The sequence below is a fragment of the Doryrhamphus excisus genome, linkage group LG3, assembly GCF_037039965.1.
Source record: "Doryrhamphus excisus strain RoL-2023G ecotype Guam linkage group LG3, RoL_Dexc_Guam_v1.1, whole genome shotgun sequence".
Classification (NCBI taxonomy): domain Eukaryota; kingdom Metazoa; phylum Chordata; class Actinopteri; order Syngnathiformes; family Syngnathidae; genus Doryrhamphus; species Doryrhamphus excisus.
Window position 1 is genome coordinate 750,022 of NC_136359.1, and position 23,586 is coordinate 773,607.

At 50.7% G+C, this 23,586-nt stretch overlaps 4 protein-coding genes across 9 annotated transcripts; all 4 read left to right on the forward strand.

Annotated features, from left to right (window-relative positions):
- Positions 1 to 200: 200 nt before the first annotated feature.
- Positions 201 to 2,696, forward strand: LOC131128838 (actin, non-muscle 6.2). 4 transcript variants are annotated; one of them, XM_058072148.2, is made up of 9 exons: positions 349 to 503; positions 984 to 1,108; positions 1,177 to 1,305; positions 1,383 to 1,493; positions 1,563 to 1,647; positions 1,717 to 1,878; positions 1,944 to 2,135; positions 2,225 to 2,406; positions 2,476 to 2,696. In XM_058072148.2, exons 2-9 carry the CDS (start codon positions 986 to 988, stop codon positions 2,617 to 2,619), a joined length of 1,128 nt encoding a protein of 375 aa, XP_057928131.2. In that variant the 5' UTR covers positions 349 to 503; positions 984 to 985; the 3' UTR covers positions 2,620 to 2,696. The 4 variants fall into 4 exon arrangements, with proteins under 4 accessions (XP_078645518.1, XP_057928131.2, XP_078645517.1 ...); XM_078789392.1 differs by lacking the exon at positions 349 to 503 and adding an exon at positions 201 to 293 and having other exon boundaries at positions 2,225 to 2,696; XM_078789391.1 differs by having other exon boundaries at positions 2,225 to 2,696.
- Positions 2,697 to 4,242: 1,546 nt separating this feature from the next.
- On the forward strand, positions 4,243 to 5,446 carry LOC131128282 (uncharacterized). The gene is made up of 2 exons (XM_078789282.1): positions 4,243 to 4,939; positions 5,011 to 5,446. The coding sequence occupies exons 1-2, from the start codon at positions 4,437 to 4,439 to the stop codon at positions 5,264 to 5,266; spliced, it is 759 nt and encodes a 252-aa protein (XP_078645408.1). The 5' UTR covers positions 4,243 to 4,436; the 3' UTR covers positions 5,267 to 5,446.
- Positions 5,447 to 9,222: 3,776 nt separating this feature from the next.
- Positions 9,223 to 10,240, forward strand: ier3 (immediate early response 3). The gene is made up of 2 exons (XM_078789283.1): positions 9,223 to 9,469; positions 9,551 to 10,240. Exons 1-2 carry the CDS (start codon positions 9,278 to 9,280, stop codon positions 9,773 to 9,775), a joined length of 417 nt encoding a protein of 138 aa, XP_078645409.1. The 5' UTR covers positions 9,223 to 9,277; the 3' UTR covers positions 9,776 to 10,240.
- A 3,863-nt stretch (positions 10,241 to 14,103) lies between these two features.
- Positions 14,104 to 23,191, forward strand: ddr2l (discoidin domain receptor family, member 2, like). 3 transcript variants are annotated; one of them, XM_058071133.2, is made up of 19 exons: positions 14,104 to 14,373; positions 15,291 to 15,377; positions 15,456 to 15,558; positions 15,643 to 15,718; positions 15,796 to 15,945; positions 17,049 to 17,193; positions 17,265 to 17,374; positions 17,451 to 17,636; positions 17,710 to 17,956; positions 18,016 to 18,081; positions 18,150 to 18,292; positions 18,358 to 18,457; positions 19,543 to 19,659; positions 19,900 to 20,144; positions 20,213 to 20,340; positions 20,406 to 20,603; positions 21,955 to 22,189; positions 22,255 to 22,404; positions 22,486 to 23,191. In XM_058071133.2, exons 2-19 carry the CDS (start codon positions 15,314 to 15,316, stop codon positions 22,618 to 22,620), a joined length of 2,598 nt encoding a protein of 865 aa, XP_057927116.2. In that variant the 5' UTR covers positions 14,104 to 14,373; positions 15,291 to 15,313; the 3' UTR covers positions 22,621 to 23,191. The 3 variants fall into 3 exon arrangements, with proteins under 3 accessions (XP_057927116.2, XP_078645521.1, XP_078645520.1); XM_078789395.1 differs by having other exon boundaries at positions 18,019 to 18,081; XM_078789394.1 differs by lacking the exon at positions 14,104 to 14,373 and adding an exon at positions 14,542 to 14,704.
- The last annotated feature ends 395 nt before the right edge of the window (positions 23,192 to 23,586 follow it).

Consider the following 23,586-nt stretch of genomic DNA (forward strand, 5'->3'; position numbering starts at 1 on the left):
CAACGACCCCCCCACCCCCACTGCAATCTTTTTCTTACCCTGTCAGATGTGAACCCCATGTCCCTCATTTGCATACGCCATAAAATACATGGGCTGACATGTTGAGTGCAGACACTCATCATAAGAGGCTGAGCTGGGCGTGGCCGACAGGTGTTGAACACCTGCACCAATCACGGACCACGTTACCTTTTATGGACAACAGTTGCCCCCCCCTCCCGCCAAATAAAAGCAAAGTGCCGCTGCTGCGTTCCCACACAGCCGGACCCAGCCGCTCCTGAACGCATCACACACAGGTAAGCCCTCCCTTATTTGATCATCGTTTCCTATTGGCCACTCGGCATGCATGATGAAAAACTGACATCCATATTAAGGGTGGTTAGCATACAGCTAGGAGACCTGGCTTCGATATGGTTTTATAGCATGAACATTAAAGACATCAAAGAGTCACAGGAAGCTTGCATTCAAGAGCGACCCCCCCACCAAACACCACATATATCCACCAGGTATGTCTCTTCGTGCTCTTTAAACGGACTTTAAAACAGCTAGCATGTAAGCTAACGTATCCTTTAAAAGTAATATTCTCTTTTGAAGCATTTGGGGGCGTTAAAAGCTTCAAAGACGACAATAAGAAGAACGGCTTCATTCGGTGTCGACGGAGTCCCGACGTCATGTTTTTCACGGCCACATAAAAGGCTAAAAGTGTCTTAAAGATGAGTTTGAAACATGCCGGCGACTTGCCGTCTTGACAGCGGCGCTCGTCTCTTCGGCTTTTTCCGGCTGGGATCGGGAAAAATGTGACTCCTCAGCCCTGTCGCTTGTGCCGTCTTCTAATATCCGGTAAAGTTGGGCTTTCAAAATAAAAGCATGTCATCAAAACGAGGTGTTTTTCCCCCAATGATGACAACAAGTGAAGACCAATCAAATGGTAGGCGGTGGGCGGGGCTTGCAGATCGCTCACACTAAGTTGAACTGTGACCTTTCAGAGATGGACGACGACGTCGCCGCCCTGGTGGTAGACAACGGCTCCGGCATGTGCAAGGCCGGTTTCGCCGGAGACGACGCACCCCGCGCGGTCTTCCCCTCCATCGTGGGCCGGCCCAGGCACCAGGTAGGCGGGCTGGCGGGCGGGGTCAGTGAAGCGCGCGTGAGAGCGCGGTGCGTTTGTGCGTGCGGCAGGGCGTGATGGTGGGCATGGGCCAGAAGGACTCCTACGTGGGCGACGAGGCCCAGAGCAAGAGGGGCATCCTGACCCTCAAGTACCCCATCGAGCACGGCATCGTCAGCAACTGGGACGACATGGAGAAGGTGATGCGCTGGGCTCGAACGCTGTTGGCTGGCGTGGTGTTTAGGGGCGTGGCTAACTGACTGTGCCGCCCGTGCAGATCTGGCATCACACGTTCTACAATGAGCTCCGCGTCGCCCCCGAGGAACATCCCGTCCTGCTCACGGAGGCGCCGCTCAACCCCAAGGCCAACCGGGAGAAGATGACGCAGGTGAGTGTCTCAGCCCCGCCCAAAATGCTGTCCCGTCACGTGACCTGGCTGACCTTGGCGGCGTTGCAGATCATGTTCGAGACCTTCAACACGCCCGCCATGTACGTGGCCATCCAGGCCGTGCTGTCGCTGTACGCGTCCGGTCGTACCACAGGTGAGCCGCCCCCTGGGCCGGAAGCGGTGGTTGGCGTGCTAACGCTAACGCTGATGCTAATACCGGCAGGTATCGTGATGGACTCCGGCGATGGCGTGAGCCACACGGTGCCCATCTACGAGGGCTACGCTCTCCCCCACGCCATCCTGCGTCTGGACCTGGCGGGCAGGGACCTGACGGACTACCTGATGAAGATCCTGACGGAGCGAGGCTACAGCTTCACCACCACAGGTAGCGCCCCCCGCCCACACTCGCCGCCACCCTTTTAAGGACACCTCACAAACGTCTGCCAACAGCCGAGCGCGAGATCGTGCGAGACATCAAGGAGAAGCTGTGCTACCTGGCGCTGGACTTCGAAATGGAGATGCAGACGGCGGCCTCGTCCTCCTCGCTGGAGAAGAGCTACGAGCTTCCTGATGGACAGGTCATCACCATCGGGAACGAGAGGTTCCGCTGCCCCGAGACGCTCTTCCAGCCGTCCTTCATCGGTCTGCGTTGGGTTCTTTTCATTCACGCCGCTTCCTGTCTCTGACGCGCGCTTCCTCTCCCCCCTACCCCCCTCTACCCCCGCGTGCAGGCATGGAGTCCGCCGGCGTGCACGAGACCACCTACAACAGCATCATGAAGTGCGACGTGGACATCCGCAAGGACCTGTACGCCAACACCGTGCTGTCGGGCGGCACCACCATGTTCCCCGGCATCGCAGACAGGATGCAGAAGGAGATCTCCGCCCTGGCCCCGCCCACCATGAAGATCAAGGTAAGTAGCCAGGAAGGCGTGTTTAGGCAGCAGCTGTACCGTGACGCCACGTCCTCCGTCTGTCTCCAGATCATTGCCCCGCCGGAGAGGAAGTACTCGGTGTGGATCGGCGGCTCCATCCTGGCCTCGCTGTCCACCTTCCAGCAGATGTGGATCAGCAAGCAGGAGTACGACGAGAGCGGCCCCGGCATCGTCCACCGCAAGTGCTTCTAGGACCGTGGCGGTCTCTTCGGCTTCGGCAGTCATGGATGATGTCATCTCTTCCTGTTGGTGTACACCCAAACGTACCGTTGGAATAAATAGTGTACGCTTCCGCATGTTCTATACCGTAGTGGGTCTGTGCTGCCCCCTGCTGGCTGACAGGGGCATCATATTTATTCCACATGTTCTATACCATAGTGGGTCTGTGCTGCCCCCTGCTGGCTGACAGGGGCATCATATTTATTCCACATGTTCTATACCATAGTGGGTCTGTGCTGCCCCCTGCTGGCTGACAGGGGCATCATATTTATTCCACATGTTCTATACCATAGTGGGTCTGTACTGCCCCCTGCTGGCTGACAGGGGCATCATATTTATTCCACATGTTCTATACCGTAGTGGGTCTGTGCTGCCCCCTGCTGGCTGACAGGGGCATCATATTTAATATTTTACTCTTTGGAACCTCTCACTTTTGGACCCAAGGGGCTTCCGTTCCTTAGCACGTGTCTAAGTGTATGTGTGTGTAGGTGTGTAAGTGTGCAGGTGCATAAGTGTGAGTGTGTGAGGTGTGTGTGTTAGTGTGTAAGTGTATAAGTGTGCATAAGTGTGAGTGTGCAGGTGCATAAGTGTGAGTGTGCATGTGTGCGAGTGCCTAAGTGTGAGTGTGCGAGTGTTTTTGTAGGCGTGTAAGTGTGTGAGTTGTATGTGTAAGTGTGTAGGTGTGTAAGTGTAGGTGTGTGCAAGTGCGTGAGTGTGTAAGTGTGCAGGTGTGTGTGTGTGCAGGTGTGTAGGTGTGTGTAAGTGCGTAGGTGTGTTAGTATGTAAGTGTATAAGTGTGCAGGTTTGTAAGTGTGTAGTGTGCCAGTGTGTGTGTGTGTGTGTTAAGTGTGCAGGGAAGCCCTCATTCCTAACCAGGGTTGGGCATGACCTAAACAGGAAGTCCCACCCACCTAAACCGGAAGTGACCCCATTTTTCACCAATCAATAATACTGAGTTAACAGATTAACAGAGCACGATTCTTTATTTGACACTTTGTTTTGCTACATGCTACATTTACAACTAGGAGGACAATAAATGATTTCTACAATTATTTCCCCCGCTAACTATTATTATTTGACCAGCGGGAGAGTTTATGAGGTGAATGTTTCAAAGTGAAACACCCAAAAAGCGGCAGTGTTGCTACAGTGACGAGTTAGCTAGCTAGAACTTAGTTGCTGCTTAGCTAGTTAGTTAGCTAAACAGCAACTAAGTTCCTAGCTAGCTAGCTAACCAAGTCCGGTTCTAATCAGCTTGACTTCGCCCAGCTGCGCCACACCATTCAGGAAACAGCTGAAGTGTGTCGCCTCGCTTCCTTTGGCACATTTAAATGACCACACGCCGCCAAACGGAGGCGTCCGGCATCGGGGAGCGCCAGACTCGGTCCGTGAACCGCAGGATTTGAACTGGGATTCCCGTCCGTGCCGACCTTGCACCGTACAAAGACCGGCTGTGTGACGGTGGTCCTGTCAACAGTCTTGGGCTCCGTTCGGCGTCGGTTATTTCCATCGAAAGGTATCTTTTCATTGTAATGAAGTTAATGAGTGCCAAAAGTTGGGACAATTAATAACATTTTTGTAGTATTTACTTAATTTGTATAAACACTTGAACGTCAAGGCGTATTTAATCCCTCTTTGACATTTAAAAGCCTTAAATTCAAGTTGTGGTTGCTAAGCGGATGTTTGCTCTTCCAGGCTGGCTGTCAAATGTCCCACACTGATGTGACAAGTGAACGTCTCACCACTGGGTACTGACTCCGCCCTCTTCGTCATCTTTCCCGTCTGAGCCAACCATGAATCCTTCGCTCTCAGACTCCACCGATGGTGACTCGCCACCATATTCGGGCCCTGAGCCCCGTGTTGACCCCCGAACCCCCGCCCGCTGTCAGCCTCCCCCCTGCTCCGACCGCTCTGACTTAACCCTGACCTCGCAGGCCGGCGTGCCCGTGCCTTCTCCGGACCTGCGGCCGTCGCCGCTCCCGTGCGCGTGCGGCGAGGAGGGGGCGGACTTGGAATGCTCGGTGTGCTACAGCCAGTTCAACAACGTCTTCCGCTGTCCCAAGGTGCTGGCGTGCAGACACACCTTCTGTCTGGAGTGTCTGGCCCGCATCAACGTCAAGTCGGCGCAGCCCGCCGCCATCCAGTGCCCGCTGTGCCGCCGCCTCACGCCGCTGCCCGCCCTCGGCCTGCCCAAGCTGGCCACCGACTCTGGCGTGTTGGCGTCGCTGCCGGCCGCCATGCAGCGTGTTTACAGCGTCCGCTTCCAGCGCAGCAAGGGCAAGCTGCAGGTCAAAAGGTGAGCGGTGGTGTCATGTGACCTCAACAGGAAGTATGTCACAACATCGCTTGTGTGTCTTTGCACTCAAGGTTGTCTGAAGCTCCGCCGCCCTGGGGTCAGAGGTCGCTGGCGGTCAGACACTCCCTGCACGTGGGCCTGCCCAGCCCGCCCATCAGGAGCGGCGGTGGCGGCGAGACTGGCGGCGGCGGTGTGGGCGGGGCTCTGTTCAGGCTGACCGGCCGGCCTCTGTGCCGCGCCCTCCTGCTGACGTTGGTTCTGATGATGACCGTGGTGCTGACGGGCATCGTGGTCTTCTTCCTCACCTACAGCGTCGACGCGCTCTAGCCCCGCCCGCTGTCGCCAGAAAGGTTAAAGGTGACGACGACGCCTTCACGGACACTTCAGTTGTTTCGGAGAATTCCATACAGATGTTAAAAGTATTTATGTCATTTTTTTACGCTTTTACTGTTCCATAGAAAATGTATTTAAATATTTAAACTTTTCAACTTAATAAATGGGCCTTTTTCATTCTCTTTGCTTCTTTGCCTTTGGCAACGCCTCAAACGTCCACCAGAGGCCGCCGTTTCACCAACAAATGCAACATTTTATGCCATGTTTAAATTGCCATTACTGTATAAAATAGAATAAAAATATTTGTATTTAGGGCTGTCAAATGATTGCAAATTTTAAGATTAATCGTAGAATTTTCCTACATAGATTTAATCACCACTTTTCACTTTTAGTCTATTTTCTGTATATGTCAGTTCCTTTTTTTTTTTAATCAATTCATTGCCTGGTGAGTACCTCGAACGTCTACCAGAGGGCGCTGTTTCACCAACAGATGCACCATTTATGCCATGTTTAAGTTGACATTACTGTATAAAATAGAATAAAAATATTTTAACATTTTTATTTAGGGATGTGAAATTATTGCAAATTTTAAGATTAATTAGGATTAATGGTAGAATTTTCCTACATAGATTTAATCACCACTTCACTTTGAGTCTATTTTCTGTATATGTCAGTTCTTTTTTTTAAGTCAATTCATTGCCTGGGGAGTACATCAAACGTCCACCAGAGGGCGCCGTTTCACCAACAGATGCACCATTTATGCCATGTTTAAGTTGACATTACTGTATAAAATAGAATAAAAATATTTCACATTTTTATTTAGGGATGTCAAATTATTGCAAATTTTAAGGTTAAGATTAATCGTAGAATTTTCCTACATAGTTCCTTTTTTTTAATCAATGAATTGCCTGGTGAGTACCTCAAACGTCCACCAGAGGACGCCGTTACACCAACAAGTTAACATGTATGTTTTCAGGGTGGATTATATCAAATATAAAGATATTAAATATTAGGAATACTCCTAACGTCTTTCCCGCCCCTGGCAGGGTTATGGAGCTAGATGGCCCCGCCCTCTGATGGTGCTCGGGGTCAAAGGAGGTGAACGGTGCCAAAGCCGGGTAAGTGCTTTGATCCTCGGGTGCACAGAAGCAGTCACGCGTGTTTTTGTGAGTGTTGATGCTCGGAGCGAGATGGCGTTCCTTCCTCCCCCCCGCCGTCTTTGTTCCTCATCCAAGGGCAGTGTGTTACCCCCCCCCCGACTACTTACTTCCTGCCTGTGTCCTTTACTTAATCCTGACACTTAACCCGCCCACCCCATCGCTAATGCCCTCTTTGCACGGAAACTGGCATCAGAGTGAGACATCAAGGCTGACATCTTTGTGGTTTGAGTCTAAAAATAGAACTTACTGACACCAACACCCAGCAAGTGTGTGAGGAGAGGAGTCAAGGAAAGGTGGGATGAAGCGGAGGTGCTGCTATCCCAAAAACAGGAATGATGGACGGGGTGGGCGGGGCCTATATGTCCAGGGGCGAGCAGGCCACACCCACCGCCTTGATATTTAACAAGGTGAGTGAAGGAGGAGGTGAAGGAGAACATCATGACCTCCTGCTGCTCCTGCAGAGTGCTTCCTCCTCATCCTCCTCATCATCCTGCTCCTCCTCCTCGGGCCCGCCGTCGCTGTCGGGTCTTGTACCCCCCCTACCGGTGCAGGAGGGCCCCCCCGAGGCAGGCCCCTGACCCGGCGACGCGTTGGCTCCTCCTCCTCAGCGCGCTGCTCCTGCTGCAGATCTACACGGAGGACACGTGCACAGGTGAGCGCACGCTGGCGTGTTAGCGCTGGTGGCCAACAATAACACACGCGTGTGTGTGTGTTTATGTGTGTGTTTATGTGTGTGTTTATGTGTGTGGCGAAGACGACGAGGCGTCCGCCTGGTGCCAGGGGGGCGACGAGGCCGCAGAGCACCACGGCAAGGGGGAGGAGCTTTGGAAGGTCCAAGCGGTGGGCGCGGCTTCAGAGACCGTCTCAACTGACCACACCTGAAGTGGGCGGGGCAAGAGGGGCGCTTCCTACATCCTTGATGTACTCCATGTGTAAATATGCAAATATTCGTCTCAGCAAATAAATATTTTTTATTGTCATGTCATCACTTTATTAGGTACACACGCAAATTCAACGTATACATACATACAGGAACGGGGGTAGTGAGTCTGGAAGCCAAGTACACGCCCTGCAGATACACTCCGGTACAGTAGGTGGCGGTATGCATCTAAAATGTTGGTAACTGCCACTTACAACTGGATAAAGTTGTTGATTTAATTGTCCAAAACATTCATTTAGCATTTCCAGACATCAAGTTTGATTTATATGCTAGTAGCTCGCTAGCTAGCGTTTACGGTATGTCCACTAATGAGGTTTGTAGCGCCTTTTTACAACAATCAATAACTTAAGGTGTCTAAAAGGCGGCGCTAGGGTTAAACAAGGATTGCTTGTGGCGACTCCAACTGTATTTATTTTTCTTTGTGTTGCTACGGCTAAGAGATGGCAACGTGCTAGCGCTAGCTAACATCCATCTAGTGATGTCCTCCAATGGGATAGTCGCAGAGTAAAGATGGTTTATTTTCATTCGTATTCTTCCCCGACCACAAGATGGCTCCTTTCAGTTCTTCCATCCAACCCGAACAGGTCATATCACCGCACATTTATACCCCCCCCCCCAGAACTGTTCTGGAAAGGCCTCGCCTGGTTCCGCACGTAGGCCCGTTCCCATGGCAACGGGCCAGCGCCGCACATCAGCGGAGCCTTTTGACGGGCAGTGACCCGCATGACGCCCGCTTCCACCACGCCGCCTGTGACACAAGATGACGCTTGCCTCTCTTTCCCTCCCCCGCCGGCACCTCCATGGTGCGCCTCCATGGTGCGCCTCCACGCTGGACTGTTTTGGGTAAACACCCTGGGAGGCTCCTCCCTTTTTCACTTCTATTTATTACATGACTTTTAAAAATATATTTATTATTATATTTAAGCATTTATTTGACATTCTAAATTTGGATTTGTAAATAAAATTGTTTGCGAATATACAGTCATATTTTTAATTGTAGTATTTACAAAAATATATTTATATGAAGCAAGTTTTAGGATGATTTAGTTCACAGGTGACAAAGTCTAGGTCCGGGGGCCAGATTTGGGTCGCCATATTGGTTCATGTGCCTGTTAAAGCTTTTTTAGTATTATTTTGGCAACCATATGTTTTTTAATTATAATATTTGTATTTATTTATTTGTATTTGATATATTTGTGTGCATGTATATTTATGCTAAGCATTTATTTGAAATGTAAAATTTGCATTTTAAATAAAATTGTTTGTAAATATACAGTAATATTTTTAACTGTAGTATTTCTAAAAATATATATTTATATGAAGCAAAAAAAAAAAAACTTGATTTAGTTCACAGGTGACAAAGTCTAGGTCCGAGGGCCAGATTTGGGTCGCCATATTGGTTCACGTGCCTGTTAAAGCCTTTTTAGTATTATTTTGAAAACCATATATTTTGTTAATTATAGTATTCCTATTAATTTGTTACAGTATTTGTATTTTGTATATTTGTGTGTATATATGTATGTCTATGTAACAGTAATTTTTTAAAATATATTTGTAAAGATATATTAAAGCTTCTAATGACCTTTTTCGACCTCTGTGTCTGTGGAAAAGTTGTAGAAACGTAAGAGGAGCACGTGAGCAGGATGATGTCATCATCATCAACATCCTCTCATGTCATGGGGGGGGGCATTTTGAGAAGGTGGTTGTAAAATAAAAAGTTGTGGTTGTTTTTTTCGTTGAGTCAGAAGGTGCTGCCCGGGGGGCGTGGTCCGGGGTCCAGGGGGCGTGTCCACATTCCAGTAGAGGTATAAAGGTCAACTCGGCAAGTTTCGGTCACACTTTAGAGCGAGAGAAAGAGAGAAGAAGAAGAAGAAGAAGAGAGACAAAGAGAGACAAAGAGCTAAAATGTATTGTCATCCAAGTTCCACCATGACGCTCCGGAGGCGGGAAAGCTTCGTCTCGTCTCGGCTGTCGAACCGCAGCACGGAGCCCGAAATCTTCACCTTCGAGCAGATTCCCACCCAAGCCACCGCCGTGCCCTCCTTCGTGCCTATCCGGCCCAGGAAGCGCTGCACCCGGGTCATGTACCCCGCCAAGGTCCGCATGCACCTCCCGCCCCCGGAGAAGAGCCCCGCCAAGCGGTGGCTGCTGCTTCTGATTCTGGTGGTTCTGTGGCAGATCTACACCGAGGAGCCCTGCGTGGACACGCCGCCGGGCGGCGCCCGCGGAGCGGCGGAGGACGACTCCCGGGCGGTCTCCGCCGGCCTGGCCGTGCCCACGGCTGCGAGCTCCTGCGAGGCGGACGCACCGATGGAACCCGGGACCGCGGGCGGCCAGCAGGGCGCCGGGAACAGCTACGTGGTGGCCCTGCTGGTCTACCACAGACTGGGCGCCGACAAATAAAAGTCCGGACGTGTTCCGACCGAAGGAGCTGAGAGGACTCTGGAAGCCGCGGAAGGAGCCCCGTGAGCCGGCCTGGTGTCTGCAGGCGACCCGCTGAGGCCCTGGAGCCTTCAAGTGGAAAAGAACTGAAAGAACCTTGAAGAAAAACCTTGAAGAAACTTGAATTGGTTATTTATTGATCACTAAACCCACTGGTGGAGGTCATTTATTGATCACTAAACCCACTGGTGGAGGTCATTTATTGATCACTAAACCCACTGGTGGAGGTCATTTATTGACCAGTAAACCCACTGGTGGAGGTCATTTATTGACCAGTAAACCCACTGGTGGAGGTCATTTATTGACCAGTAAACCCACTGGTGGAGGTCATTTATTGACCAGTAAACCCACTGGTGGAGAGGCCAAATGTTCTGTCTTATTTATTGAATGTTATTTGCTATTTATTTCTATTAAAAAATGTCAAAACAAGAACATGTCTGCTGTCTTTTTACTAGTGCTTACACTCCCGTATAGTAGTATATTAGTATATTGGTGTATATTAGTGTATTGGTGTATATTAGTATATTGGTTTATAGTAGTATATTAGTGTATTGGTGTATATTAGTGTATTGGTTTATAGTAGTATATTAGTGTATTGGTTTATAGTAGTATATTAGTGTATTGGTTTATAGTAGTATATTAGTGTATTGGTTTATAGTAGTATATTAGTGTATTGGTGTATATTAGTGTAGTGTTTCCTAAAATGTGAGTAATAGCAGGAATGTTTGTACATGAATCATTCCTTCATGCCACTCATGTAACTTCCTGTATGAGGTCATGTCTCAAGGTCACAAGTACAACTAGACTAGGACCTATGACACCATAGTAGGACCTATGAGACCGTAGTAGGACCTATGAGACCATAGTAGGACCTATGAGACCATAGTAGGACCTATGAGACCATAGTAGGGCCTATGAGACCATAGTAGGACCTATGAGACCATAGTAGGACCTATGAGACCGTAGTAGGACCTATGACACCATAGTAGGACCTATGAGACCGTAGTAGGACCTATGAGACCATAGTAGGACCTATGAGACCATAGTAGGACCTATGAGACCATAGTAGGGCCTATGAGACCATAGTAGGGCCTATGAGACCATAGTAGGACCTATGAGACCATAGTAGGACCTATGAGACCATAGTAGGACCTATGAGACCATAGTAGGACCTATGAGACCTTAGTAGGACCTATGAGACCGTAGTAGGACCTATGAGACCTTAGTAGGACCTATGAGACCTTAGTAGGACCTATGAGACCGTAGTAGGACCTATGAGACCATAGTAGGTCCAATGAAAAGGTCACATGACAAGCATGCACTGCACAAAGGACGTGAAACAAAGGACAAGGAAGGATGACACGGAACTCTGTTTGACCCCCCCCCCCCCCCCCATCCCCCCAGCTTTCCCCCTTTCCTCTTGCTCCTCCCATTCCTCATTCCTGGGCCGTGAGTCACGGTCGGCTGCGTGGGCGGCAGGCCGCTTCCAGCCGGGAAAGACGGGGCTGAAATGACGAGCAGAGGAGGAAAGGAAGTAGGAAAGGAGGAGTAGGAGTTTCCGAGGCTGCGTTAGACTGGAAGAGGAACGGCAGCACCGAGAACCGAGGCCTAACGGTGTCCCATTCCAGGGACCACAAACCTGTTTGGAATTTTTAACAGCCTGGATTGAAAATGAAAGCATGGACTTCATGGCCGCCATGAGGAAACAGGAAACCCGCGTCTGTTACATAACCCTCATCAACAACAACCAGACTGTACTTTTACTACGTTACTGTTACATAACCAACCCATCTGGTCAGTGGCGGGGCCACGTGAGGCCACCAGGTGGATGCCGTGGATGTGTCTTGGTCCACATGACTCCAACTCCTCAGCCTTAAGGCTGTTTGAAGGTTCTGGGCTGGAGGGTCAGATAGTTGGATTTTAAATTCAGGAGTAGAGTGTGGTTTTGGTCCTGGTCCTAGACCTGTAGACCGGCTCAACAATCTTGGCAGGGTCCTTCAGGGTTTTTCCCAAGCAGTCTACATGTGTTTTGCGGACTTGGAGAAGGCCTTCAGTTGTGTTCTTCTAGGAATCCTGTGGCGGGTACTCCAAGAGGGGGGGTTACCAGACCCCCAATTGTGGTGGTCCACTACCTGCATGACTGGTGTTAGAACTTGCATTGCTAGTCTACATGCGTTTTGCGGACTTGGAGAAGGCCTTCAGTTCTTCTAGGAATCCTGTGGCGGGTACTCCAGGAGTATGGGTTACCAGACCCCCAAATCAGGTGGTCCACTACCTGCATGACTGGTGTTAGAACTTGCATTGCAGGTCTACATGTGTTTTGCGGACTTGGAGAAGGCCTTGAGTTGTGGTCTTCTAGGAATCCTGTGCGGGTACTCCAAGAGGGGGGGTTACCAAACCCCCAATTCATTTGGTCCACTACCTGAACGACTGGTTGCTAGTCTACATTCATTTTGCGGACTTGGAGAAGGCATTTGAATGTGTTCCTCGAGGAATCCTGTGTGGGGTACTCCAAGAATATGGGGTACCCGACCACCTAATCCAGGTCTTGGAGCCTGGTACATGTTGCCAGTCTACATGTGTTTTGTACACTTAGACCAACAGTGTTTCTCAAGGAATCCTGTCAGGTGTACTCTAGCGGTATGAGGTACCAGACCACCTAAATCAGGTGGTTCGGACCCTGAATGACCAGTAGAGGTTGGTCCGCATTTCCAGCCGTAATTCCAACTCGTTTCCTGCGAGGGTTGGACTCCTCCAGGGACGGACGGAGTTCAGTAGGTCGAGCCTAAGTGTTTAGGGCGTCTGGTTTGGTGACTGCAGGATTGGGTCTTTGAATTCTGCAGAGGACCTCCAAGTGGGAGTCCATTTTTCTTTCCCGGAAAAAGGGTGGAGTGCCGTTTCCGGGTTGGGGATGAGATCCAGCCCCTGGTGGAGGAGTTTAAGTACCTCGGGTGGCACCTATAGGGTGGCTGGACGATCCCGTCCAGATACGGTGACCATCTGTTGGGAGTGTTCAAGGCACCTTTAACCGGCAGGAGGCCTTGGGACCTTGAGTCTCTCAACCAGCTTCCGAGGAACGTGATGAAGTAGCCTGGAAGAACATGCTAACGTTCCAGCAACAGCCTTGACATGTGCAAGGAAGCTAACAGAACAACAGCATTCGTGATGAGAGTGTGTGTCAGCGTATTTGCATGCGTCCAGCATGCTTGTGATGTTTGACTGGTGAGGAATTCTGTGAGAAGATCCCGTGAGGAATGTGAAGCATTCCCGGTGTGGAACGCCGCTCGGACACGTCTGACACAATGTGACATGACCTTAACGGGTAGCAAAGACGTCCTTTGCACAAGCTGGGGCCGAACCCACCAGGTATGTTGGTTGGCAGTGTTGCTCAACAGCAGTTAGGCAGGTGAAGGACTCAAACACACCCTGGGCGCTCCCTGGTCCACAAAGCACCCTGGAATTCCTCTCCTTCTTTTTCTTCTCATTACAAAGGTGATGAAAGCCTGTGTGGCCCCGGAGGGAAGCGTTTTGAAAGAATGAAAACTCTCGGCCGAGCGCAAACAGGAAGCGTTTTGCCCTGAAAAGGAGCGCTCGGCGAAGCGTCTAAACATGACTCAGCAGCGTGTCAAGCTGTCGCCGGATAAGACAAGAAAAATAAAATGTTGATTTATCACCTTGGTGATACCAATGTGCTGCGAATACCCCATTGATGATCCAAAACAAACATGTCCTCGCCTGTCAGCACCGGGCCCCTCCTTTTGTCTGACAGGCAACTCACACCAATCATTAAATCATTAGACTGTACTAGACATTACACCACAACACACATGACTCTTCACTCCCGGGGGACATTCATACTATATGCAAATACAGTATGCTAACAGGACAAAAGTGCATCTTAGCTTCACATCTTATTCATATCAACTTCACTCTTTATTTATAATAATATTATAACTCTTTCCTCAAGCTAATCTTCCAAAAATGAATACATAAAGTGTGCAAAATGTGCCCAAAGCAATGATGACTTCACAATACGGCCTCAACGTGACACTCTGCTGCCACCTAGCGTCAAACACGCACAGTGACCAGTCAAAAGTCATAAAAGGCGTCTTTCAAATGAAGTAAAACTTTATTAAAATGTTCAGCTGTACAAAGGTTTGTTTTCAAAGTACAATTCACAGCCCTCTCGGTGGGAGAGCGGTCAGCTGACGTCACAGCAGCGTCGTTTTCGAGTGAAGACACAAAACAACTTCCGGTTTCTTCTCTTGGCGCCGCCTCAGAAAAAGGAAGTGACGTAGTGATGTTTTTTTCCTCTTGTCTTGCTAGCGAAGCAGCGGTTTGTCCTCCATGACACTTTTTTAGTCAAGAGCGAACAACAAAACTTTTCCGCGTTGACAAACTCCTTCGTCAAACTCCCCGCAGAAGCCGCCACGTCCACGCGCGCGTGCCCCCCCCTTCCACTACCACGACGACACGCACGCGAGCGGCCGCGGTGGGCGCGCACTCGAGCTTGGGGGCCGCGCACGGGAGGTCGCTGCCGCCGAGGAGCGCCAGGACAGGTAAGAAAAGACGCTCGATAAAAGGCGAAAAGTGATGACGTAAGAACTCGAAGTGAGGGAGCCGGCGAGGAGTGTGACGTCACGTTTTTTGACGGAGCTGAGCGTGAAAAGTTTGCTGGCGTACGCGCGCGCTCATGGAATTTAAGCGTGCACGAGCACGGCCCGGCCTGATGTCAGCGGTGTTGTTGCTAACTCGTCACCGTGACGTCATTTTAGCCATACAAACACACGCTCGGAAGCTAAAGAAGCTACGCTAACGTGTGCGGGTACACCGTAAACGTGAGCTAGCGTGCTAGTGCTAACACAACATGAGGCAGCTTGTCCCTAGCATGTAAGCTAACGTTGTTGTTTAAATGTCACGTGACTCACCACAACAGGATGTGTTGTGCGATGTGTTTTTTTTGTGGTTTTAGTCAAAATCAGCCTCGTCCCGGTGCATTCTGGGATACATAACCAAACATTTGAAGTGTATTGATGTTAGCATCGTGTGGGAGCGGAAGCTAAAGCTAACTTTTGAGCAAGCTAACATAAGGTGTTGTATCCTCAAGCTAGACAACGCAGCTGAGCACCCAAACAAAGATGTTTTATGTGCTCCGACTTGTCTAAAACCCTTGTCTAAGGCCCTCCTCTCATTCCGGACATGCCGACGCAAAGCTCCCCGTAGGCGACGCTCCCCGGGTACTAGACGCCAGGCAGCGGTATGCTAATTCATTCCTCGCCCCACTGACCGACATGCTAATCTGTGTTGATCACGTGATGGCGTTGATGTAAACAGTGTGTACACTTATGCACCCAAAGGAGGAAGGCTGAGTGCAAAAGTGTGCACTTATGCACTCATCAAAAGACAAAGTGGGTACAGACCCAGTGAAGAAGAGGTGTTCCTAATGAAGTGACCGCAGCCTTGTGTGTGCTGATAGAGATGTAGCGTGTGTGGAGCATCATGCACCTCCTCCTGCTGCTGCTGATCCTTCACGCCACAGCAGCCCTCGCACAGATTGATCCAGGTATACACGCACGCACACACACGCGCACGCACACGTGCGCACTCAGACCGACTGACCGACGGCTGCTGTGTGTTTCAGCACACTGTCGCTATGCCCTGGGCATGGAGGATGGGCGGATCCAGGATGATGACATCACAGCTTCCAGCCGATGGCATGAGACCACAGGAGCGCAGTACGCCAGGTCGCCCTCCTCTGATGATTTTTCATCATTCTTCTTCACATGTTGTTTGAGCGTGGACTCACCCTTTTAATGTCGCCGCCACAGGTTGAACCGTGAGGACGGCGACGGCGCCTGGTGTCCCGAAGGCCAGCTGGAAGCTTCCGACTCTCAGTTCCTGCAGGTTTGACTCGTCTTTTCTCCTCACGCCGATGTCAAATGTGGACGTAGCACGACACGTGTCCGTCCCCGTGCGCTCAGGTGGACCTGCGGCGCCTCACCTTCCTGACGGTGGTGGCCACCCAGGGTCGATACGCCAGGAACGGCATCGAGTTCGCCCGCGCCTACAGCCTCAACTACAGCAGGGACGGCGTCAACTGGAAGTCCTGGAGGGACCGGCTGGGAAACATGGTGAGTGTGCGTGGGAGGGGGCGGGAAAAGGTACAAATTAGCACACGATTAGCATGATAGGCATTGGCATCCTCTGCTCGTCTACCGCAGTTTGACACACTTATGCACTGAAAGTGCAGTCTGTAAGTATGAATGTGCACACTTAAGAACTAAAGTCCAAGTACAAATTGTGTACTTGTGCACTGACTGTGCTTAAACACTTCAGTACTTCAACTGAAGTGCGCACTCGAGAAAGTTTTATGCACTCAAACGACTTAAATAAGTACAAAAGTGTGCACTTAAGCACCCAAAAGACGGTATGCAAATGTGCACTCACACACTCAAAACTTAATTCAAGTACACGAGTGTGCACTTATACATGCAGTATGCATTGAAATATTCAGTGTAAGTATGAAAGACTAAAAACACTCAAGTGTGTACTTATCCTTAGTCTAAGTGTAAGACTACGTTAGTACCTATGTGGCACAAGTACATAAGCACTCATATGCTCATAGGAGTAACTGTAAGTGTGCACTTATGCACTGAAAGGCAGTATGCGTTTAAAAAAGCCAAGTGTGCACGCACTCGAAAGAAAGTCTGGATGCATTGAAAACTAAATGTAAGTACAAAAGTGTGCACTAATGCATCCAAAAGACAGTATGAATAAAAAAAAAGCCAAGTGTAAGTATGCAAATGTGCACTCACACACGCTAAAGAAAGTCGGGATGCATTCAAAACTGAATTTAAGTATACGAGTGTGCACTTATACATGCAGTATGCATTGAAATATTCAGTGTAAGTATGAAAGACTAAAAACACTCAAGTGTGTACTTATCCTTAGTCTAAGTGTAAGACTACGTTATTAAGTACACATGTGTGTACTTATCCTTAGCCCAAGTGTAAGACTACGTTATTAAGTACACTCACGCGTGTACTTATCCTTAGTCTAAGTGTAACTACGTTAGTACGTATGTGGGCACAAGTACATAAATGTGCACTCATACGCTCAATAACTAAGTACACAAGCACTAGCACTTATGCACTCAAAAGACCTGGCTTAGTGTGCACTTAGTGGGCGGGGTTTAAGAAGGAGACAGGAAGTGAAAGGTTTGCATGTGTCGCAGGTGATGGAGGGAAACAAGAACGCGTACGAGCCCGTCATCAACGACCTTCACCCCCCCGTGGTCACACGCTGGGTGCGCCTCATCCCGCTGACGGAGCTGTCCACCGTTTGCATGAGGGCGGAGCTGTACGGCTGCCCGTGGGAGGGTAAGACACGCCCACACGCCACGGGGGAAAGTGACGAGGGGTGACGCTTCTCCTTCCTTCCCGCCGCCCAGATGGTCTCATCTCGTACAACGCCCCCGAGGGTCAGCTGATGATGGCGCCGGGCGCTCCCACCGCCAGCCTCAACGACTCCACCTACGACGGCGCGCACGAGAGCAGGCGGGTCACACGCTCCGACGGCTTCGGCGTGCGCTGCGTCGCGTCTCTCTCTCATCCGGCCGTGTCGTCCCAACAGGAAGTTGTTCGCCGGCCTCGGACAGCTGACGGACGGCGTGACGGGCCTCGATGACTTCCTGGTGACGCGTCAGTACCACGTGTGGCCCGGCTACGACTACCTGGGCTGGAGGAACGACTCGCTGGGAGGGGTGGGACACGTGGAGATGGAGTTTGTGTTTGACAGGCAGAGGAACTTCACCTCCATGAAGGTCTCCACCGCTCTGCTTTTACTTTGAAAGGAGGAAAGGCTCCCGCGGCTGAGCGCATCCACTTCCTGTGCAGGTTCACTGCAACAACATGTTCGCTCGAGGCGTCAAGATCTTCTCCTCCGTCTCCTGCTGGTTTAAGCCCCGGCTCGTCGCCGGCTGGGAGGCGGAGCCTGCGGTCTTCAACACGGTGCTGGACGACCGCAACCCGAGCGCCCGCTACGTCACCGTGCCGCTCCACCGCCGCGCCGCCGCCTCCCTGCGGTGCCGCTTTGGCTTTGCCGACGTGTGGATGATGTTCAGCGAGATCTCCTTCCAGTCAGGTAGCGCACATGCCCTTCACCCCCCCGCCCCCCGTTTGTGACCTCCCCTTTGCCCTCAGAAGACTCCATGTTGGCGGTGACGGTGCCATCGCCCAGCGACGGCGCCACGGTGACGGCCACGCCCGGTACGACCTTTAACCTGCCTCCCCGTGCACAGAAATGCGCTCATCCGCCATCTTCTTTATCCCATCAGCCACCAATCCGTCCGCCAGCGACGCCCCCGACGACGGCAAGACGCCCGTTCTGATTGGCTGCCTGGTGACCATCATCCTGCTGCTGGTCATCATCATCTTCCTCATCCTGTGGTGTCAGTACGTGTGCAAGGTTCTGGAGAAGGTAAGCACGCTCGAGTGCGCCAAGATCGGACCGCGTGAAGACGTCCTCCTTCCCGCCTCCCGCAGGCGCCGCGCACCATCCTCGGCGAGGAGGTGAGGGTCCGACTGTCCTCCTGCAGCGACACCATCGTCCTGCGGACCCCCCCTGTGCCGCCCCGCTCTGCAGGTATAGCGGAAGCACGCATCTCAATTGGTGCACTTGTCCACTTACGCTTGCTTTCTTTCCCCACTTACTTAGTACTCACTCTTTTGAGTGCATGAGTAGTGTGTACTTAGGATTTGGAGTGCACACATGGACACTTGTGGACACTTTGTCTTTTAAGTGCATAAGTGTGTACTTAGGATTTGGAGCGCATGAGAGGGCAGTTTTTTATGTACTCTTTTGAGTGCATAAGTACTTTGTATTTTAAGTGCATAAGTGGACACTTTTGTACTTACTTTTTTGTCTGCATAAGTGTGTGCTTAGGATTTGGAGTGCTTAGAGGACAGTTTCGTATGTACTCTTGAGTGCATAACTACTAAGTATTATAAGTGTATAAGTGGACACTTTTGTACTTTTTTGTGTGTACTTGGAATTTTGAGTGCATAAGTGGACACTTGTGGGGGTTACACTTAGTCTTTTCGTGCTTAAGTGTGTACTTACTTAGTCCTTTGACTGCATACGCAGACTCTTCTGTCCTTTTAGTCTTTTGAGTACATACGTAAGTGTGTGCTTGGGTTCTTGTCTTTTGGGTTTTTTTGTGTAAGTGGACACTTCTGCACATACTTAGTATTTTGACTACTTAAGTGTGTCTAGGTTTTTGAGTGCATAAGTGGACACTTGTGTACTTTTGAGTATTCATATTTACTTAGGTAGTCCTTTTAGTGCTTAAGTGTACTTACAATGTGCTCTTTGAATTGACGAGTGGACACCTGTGTAGTTACATGTAGTCTTTTTGAGTGCATAAGTGTGTCAGGTACGGTTAAATGCAGTGCACTGTCAGTACATGGATGTTGCACTAGTAGTCGCCATCTTGTCTCCTAGCGGAAGGGGAGGGGCTAAGTTGAGCGGTTGCCATTGATGCTTAGAAAGGAGGGGAGAAGATGGTGGTAAGTGTAAAAGTACACCATGTGGTGTACACCTATTGAAGTATCGCAGCGTGTTTGGTCCCGTGTTTGAGGTTGAGCCCCCACCGCTGGCCCGCAGGAACGACGTCATCGGCATTCCCGCGAGGAACGTTCCCCAGCTGTGTTTTGTTTTTCCCCATCCAGGCCCCGCCCAAACGGACCCTCACTACGAGAGGGTGTTCCTGTTGGACCCTCAGTACCAGAACCCGGCAGCGCTGAGAAACAAACTGCCCGAACTTTCCCAGAGTGCGGAAGCATCAGGTGAGCGAGCGCCCCCCCCCCCCAACTTGACTCTTGATTGGCAGTCTTCTTCATCATCTTCCGGCCTTTTCCATCTTCCTCTGGTCCTCTTCCTCCGGCTGTCCACCTCAGTAACCTTCCCTCTGACTTCCTAACGCCGACTTCCTGTCACATGACGCCGCCGTTGAAGGTGAAGAGAGGTTTGTTAGCGTTGTTGCCAAGCGATGTGGTCACGTTTCATCGGCCGCTTCTTCCTGCCAGCGTGCGGGGGCGGCTACGCCGAGCCCGACGTCACCCAGTGCACGCCGCACCAGTGTTTCCATAGCAACGCCCCCCACTACGCGGAGACGGACATCGTGCGGCTGCAGGGCGTGACAGGCAGCAACATGTACGCCGTGCCCGCCCTGACCGTGGACTCGCTCACCAGGAAGGACATCTCCGCCTCAGAGTTCCCGCGCCAGCGGCTGATCTTCAGGGAGAAGCTGGGGGAGGGGCAGTTCGGGGAGGTAGGTGTCGGCACGTTTAATCCTCAGGGCGCTACGGCGAAGGCGCTAAGCGGCGGGGCCGTCCTCAGGTGCACCTGTGTGAGGCCGAGGGGCTGACGGAGTTCCTGGGGGAGGGGGCGCCCCTCCCCGACAGAGACGGGCACGCCGCACTGGTGGCTGTCAAGCAGCTGAGGGCGGATGCCACCAGCCAGGCCAGGTACGCCGCTTCCCCCGCACGGGTCAGAAGCGCCGGGCTGACGCTGACGTGCCGCGTCCTTGCAGGAACGACTTCCTGAAGGAGATCAAGATCATGTCCCGCCTCAACGACCCCAACATCATCAGACTGCTGTGCGTCTGCGTCGCCTCCGACCCCCTGTGCATGGTGACCGAGTACATGGAGAACGGCGACCTCAACATGTTCCTGTCGCAGCGCGAGATGGAGAGCACGCTCACGCACGCCAACAACATCCCCTCCGTCAGGTGAGCCCGCCCACACGTCTGTGCACTTAAAGGACAAAGTTAGTATGCACTCAAAATAAGGGCAGCCGGAATATAAAGGACTTGAGCCGAAAATCAGAATGCGGATGAAAAAGATCCGCTGTGGCGACTCCGTAGTCAGGAAAAAAAGCCCAAAGAAGTGTGCAAGTGTACACTTATGCACTTGTGCACCCAAAGGACAGCTGACTAAGTCACACAGTGTGCACTGAAGTGTCATTCTGCAGTCGGAATGCAAAGTGTAAGTATGCAAGTGTGCACTCAGAGGACTTGGTGTAAGTGCACTAGTTGAGACACGGCAAAATATTTTGTGCAAGTGTGCACCTATGCACTCAAAACAGTTAGTACACACTCATAAATACACTTCTGTATTCAAAGGAAAAATTCTACACTAAAAATTCAAAAATCAAAGTATGCACTTCTGCACTCAAACTAATTGTAATTATGCTAGTGTGTACTTATGCAAGCACGCACAGTGTGAGTAAAAAAGGGCACTCATGCGCCCAAAAATCTAATAGAGGGCATGTACTTCAAAAGTACACTCTAAAGACATCATGCATTCGAAACACAACACATGTAAGTATGCAAGTGTACACTTCTGCACTCAAATGACAGTATGCATTTAAGAGACCTGAAGGACTGTTGGCATGCACTCAAAAGGCAATATGTAAGTACAAAAGTGCACTCAAATATACACTTATGCACTCTGAAGACAAAGTTAGTATGCCGTCAGAATGTAAGCATGCGAGTGTGCACCCATGCACTCAAAAGAAGTGTAACGTGGCAATTATGGTGTGCACTTAAAAGGGAAGTGCATTTATTTTGGCATCATTCCCAATACTTATGTCAAACATGAACACATATTTAGTCCCATTTACTGTGCATTATAACACAAGAAAATGAGTTGATATGAGCTAGCTAACAATGCTGTCTGCCATCCCAAGGAGGGCGGACATCGGAAGTGTTGTCGCTGTTGTTGTTGTCGTCGTCGTTGTTGTTGGCAGAGCTAGCATAAGTGTGTGTATCAGTGTGCCTTGGAAAGAAGTTTGGCTTTGTTAGCATTGTTAGCTAGCTCATATTAACTCATTTTTTCCTGTTATACTGCAAAGAAAAAGGAAATAAATATGTGTTCATGTTGTGTTCAAGTATTGGGAATGATACCAAAATGTCAAAAAAGTGCACTTCCCCTTTAAGTGTTTGTCTGCAGTCAGAATATGAAGAGTAAGTATGCAAGTGTGTTGAGTCACAGAATAGTGTGTAGTGTGTATTTTCCCGTGGGTGGAGCTCAAGAAGGACTCTTACACTGGATGTCCCATCCCCTACTGCCCCCCCCCAGCCTGTCAGACCTCCTCCACATGTCGGTGCAGATCTCGTCGGGGATGAAGTACCTGGCCTCGCTGAACTTTGTGCACCGAGACCTGGCCACCAGGAACTGCCTGCTGGACCGCCGCCTCACCATCAAGATCGCCGACTTCGGGATGAGCCGGAACCTCTACAGCAGCGACTACTACCGCATCCAGGGACGCGCCGTGCTGCCCATCAGGTGGATGGCCTGGGAGAGCATCTTGCTGGTGAGCGCCGGGAAACGTCTGATCCGTGCAAAGCAACACAGGCTCATGGGCTCGTTGCTCGGCAGGGGAAGTTCACCACGGCCAGCGACGTCTGGGCCTTCGGGGTCACCCTGTGGGAGATCTTCACGCTGTGCAAGGAGCAGCCCTACAGCCTGCTGACTGACGAACAGGTCATAGCCAACACTGGCGAGTTTTTCAGGAACCAGGGCAGACAGGTGAGGCAGCGTGTCAGACGCCAGAGGGCGGGCGCCGCCGCCGAGTCGACCACCGCTCATCCGGGACTCTCTCTCCCCCAGGTCTTCCTGTATGCTCCTCCGCTGTGCCCCCCCTCCCTCTTTGAGCTGATGATGCGTTGCTGGAGGCGGGACATCCCGGACCGGCCCACCTTTGAGGGTCTGTACCAGGCCCTCAGGCCTCACGTCAGCCAGTGAGAACCGGGTCCAGCCTGTCCTGCCCTGTGAGTGTCCACGTGTCCTCCGGAGGACCGGTCACCCGCTTTGTGACCATCCACAAGGACAAGAAACATTTCAAACTTCTTCTCGTCATTCTTGTAACGCACCGCATGTGTGTCACATTGGAATCCTCCCACGCTAAATACACCAGCGTTAGCGTCAATGCTAAGCGTCTTCAAAAGGTAAATACTAGCTTGATGCTAAACGTCCACATTAATAACTACTGGAATTGGTGCTAGCAATACCCGACAATCAACCCTTTTTATGCGCTACTAACGCCTTTTAATGTTTTTATTTCATGTGTTTTGGACATTCCTTGGAGGAGAGCTGTGCTAAATGCTACATGCTAGCTCACATTTTCTACAGATGACACACAAACATGAATTAAGTGGAACCTTTTTCCTATTGTTATTATTATTACGAGCATTTCAAGCTTTATTCTTTAGTGTGCATTTATTGTACATAGAATAGTAGCAATAGTGTATATTAATATATGTTGTTCTCTTTGCATTTTCTAATCTCATCTTTGAATAAACGCCACAATGCGTCACTCTCTCAAGGGTTTTTTATTGGCTGGCGATGACCACGTGAGCAGTCATTAGTGGCCCCGCCCATTACAAGTTCAGCAGGTTCACATTGGAAAAGTCGAGTCCTTTCACTGACTCGAGTTCTTATGAGTCACTCACTCCGGGTTCCCTTTTTTAAATTTAGCTAGCGCTAGCAGGTAAGTGAGGTCGTTAACAGACAATACCCGTGAGTACCGATTCCTGCTTGCAAATCGTCTCCCGTCTCCCGCCCACACACACCCAGCAGTCCGACGTCGTGGTTAGGTCACGTGTGTATTAAACACATTTTCTATTGGCCAGCGTGAGTGCACGTGAGCGAAGCGGGCCTGGCTCGTAAAAGCGCGCACATTGTTTCCGTCACGTAAGAAAGTGGCGGCCA

Bases quoted from the DNA above. Each gene is read 5' to 3' on its own strand.
- LOC131128838 (XM_078789392.1), top strand. From the start codon at position 986: ATGGACGACGACGTCGCCGCCCTGGTGGTAGACAACGGCTCCGGCATG. The intron at 1,109-1,176 runs GTAGGCGGGCTG...TGCGTGCGGCAG, and splicing joins TGGGCCGGCCCAGGCACCAG to GGCGTGATGGTGGGCATGGG. The intron at 1,306-1,382 runs GTGATGCGCTGG...CCGCCCGTGCAG, and splicing joins ACTGGGACGACATGGAGAAG to ATCTGGCATCACACGTTCTA.
- LOC131128282 (XM_078789282.1), top strand. From the start codon at position 4,437: ATGAATCCTTCGCTCTCAGACTCCACCGATGGTGACTCGCCACCATAT. The intron at 4,940-5,010 runs GTGAGCGGTGGT...TTTGCACTCAAG, and splicing joins GGCAAGCTGCAGGTCAAAAG to GTTGTCTGAAGCTCCGCCGC.
- ier3 (XM_078789283.1), top strand. From the start codon at position 9,278: ATGTATTGTCATCCAAGTTCCACCATGACGCTCCGGAGGCGGGAAAGC. The intron at 9,470-9,550 runs GTCCGCATGCAC...GTTCTGTGGCAG, and splicing joins GGGTCATGTACCCCGCCAAG to ATCTACACCGAGGAGCCCTG.
- ddr2l (XM_058071133.2), top strand. From the start codon at position 15,314: ATGCACCTCCTCCTGCTGCTGCTGATCCTTCACGCCACAGCAGCCCTC. The intron at 15,559-15,642 runs GTCGCCCTCCTC...TCGCCGCCACAG, and splicing joins ACAGGAGCGCAGTACGCCAG to GTTGAACCGTGAGGACGGCG. The intron at 18,458-19,542 runs GTATAGCGGAAG...TTCCCCATCCAG, and splicing joins TGTGCCGCCCCGCTCTGCAG to GCCCCGCCCAAACGGACCCT.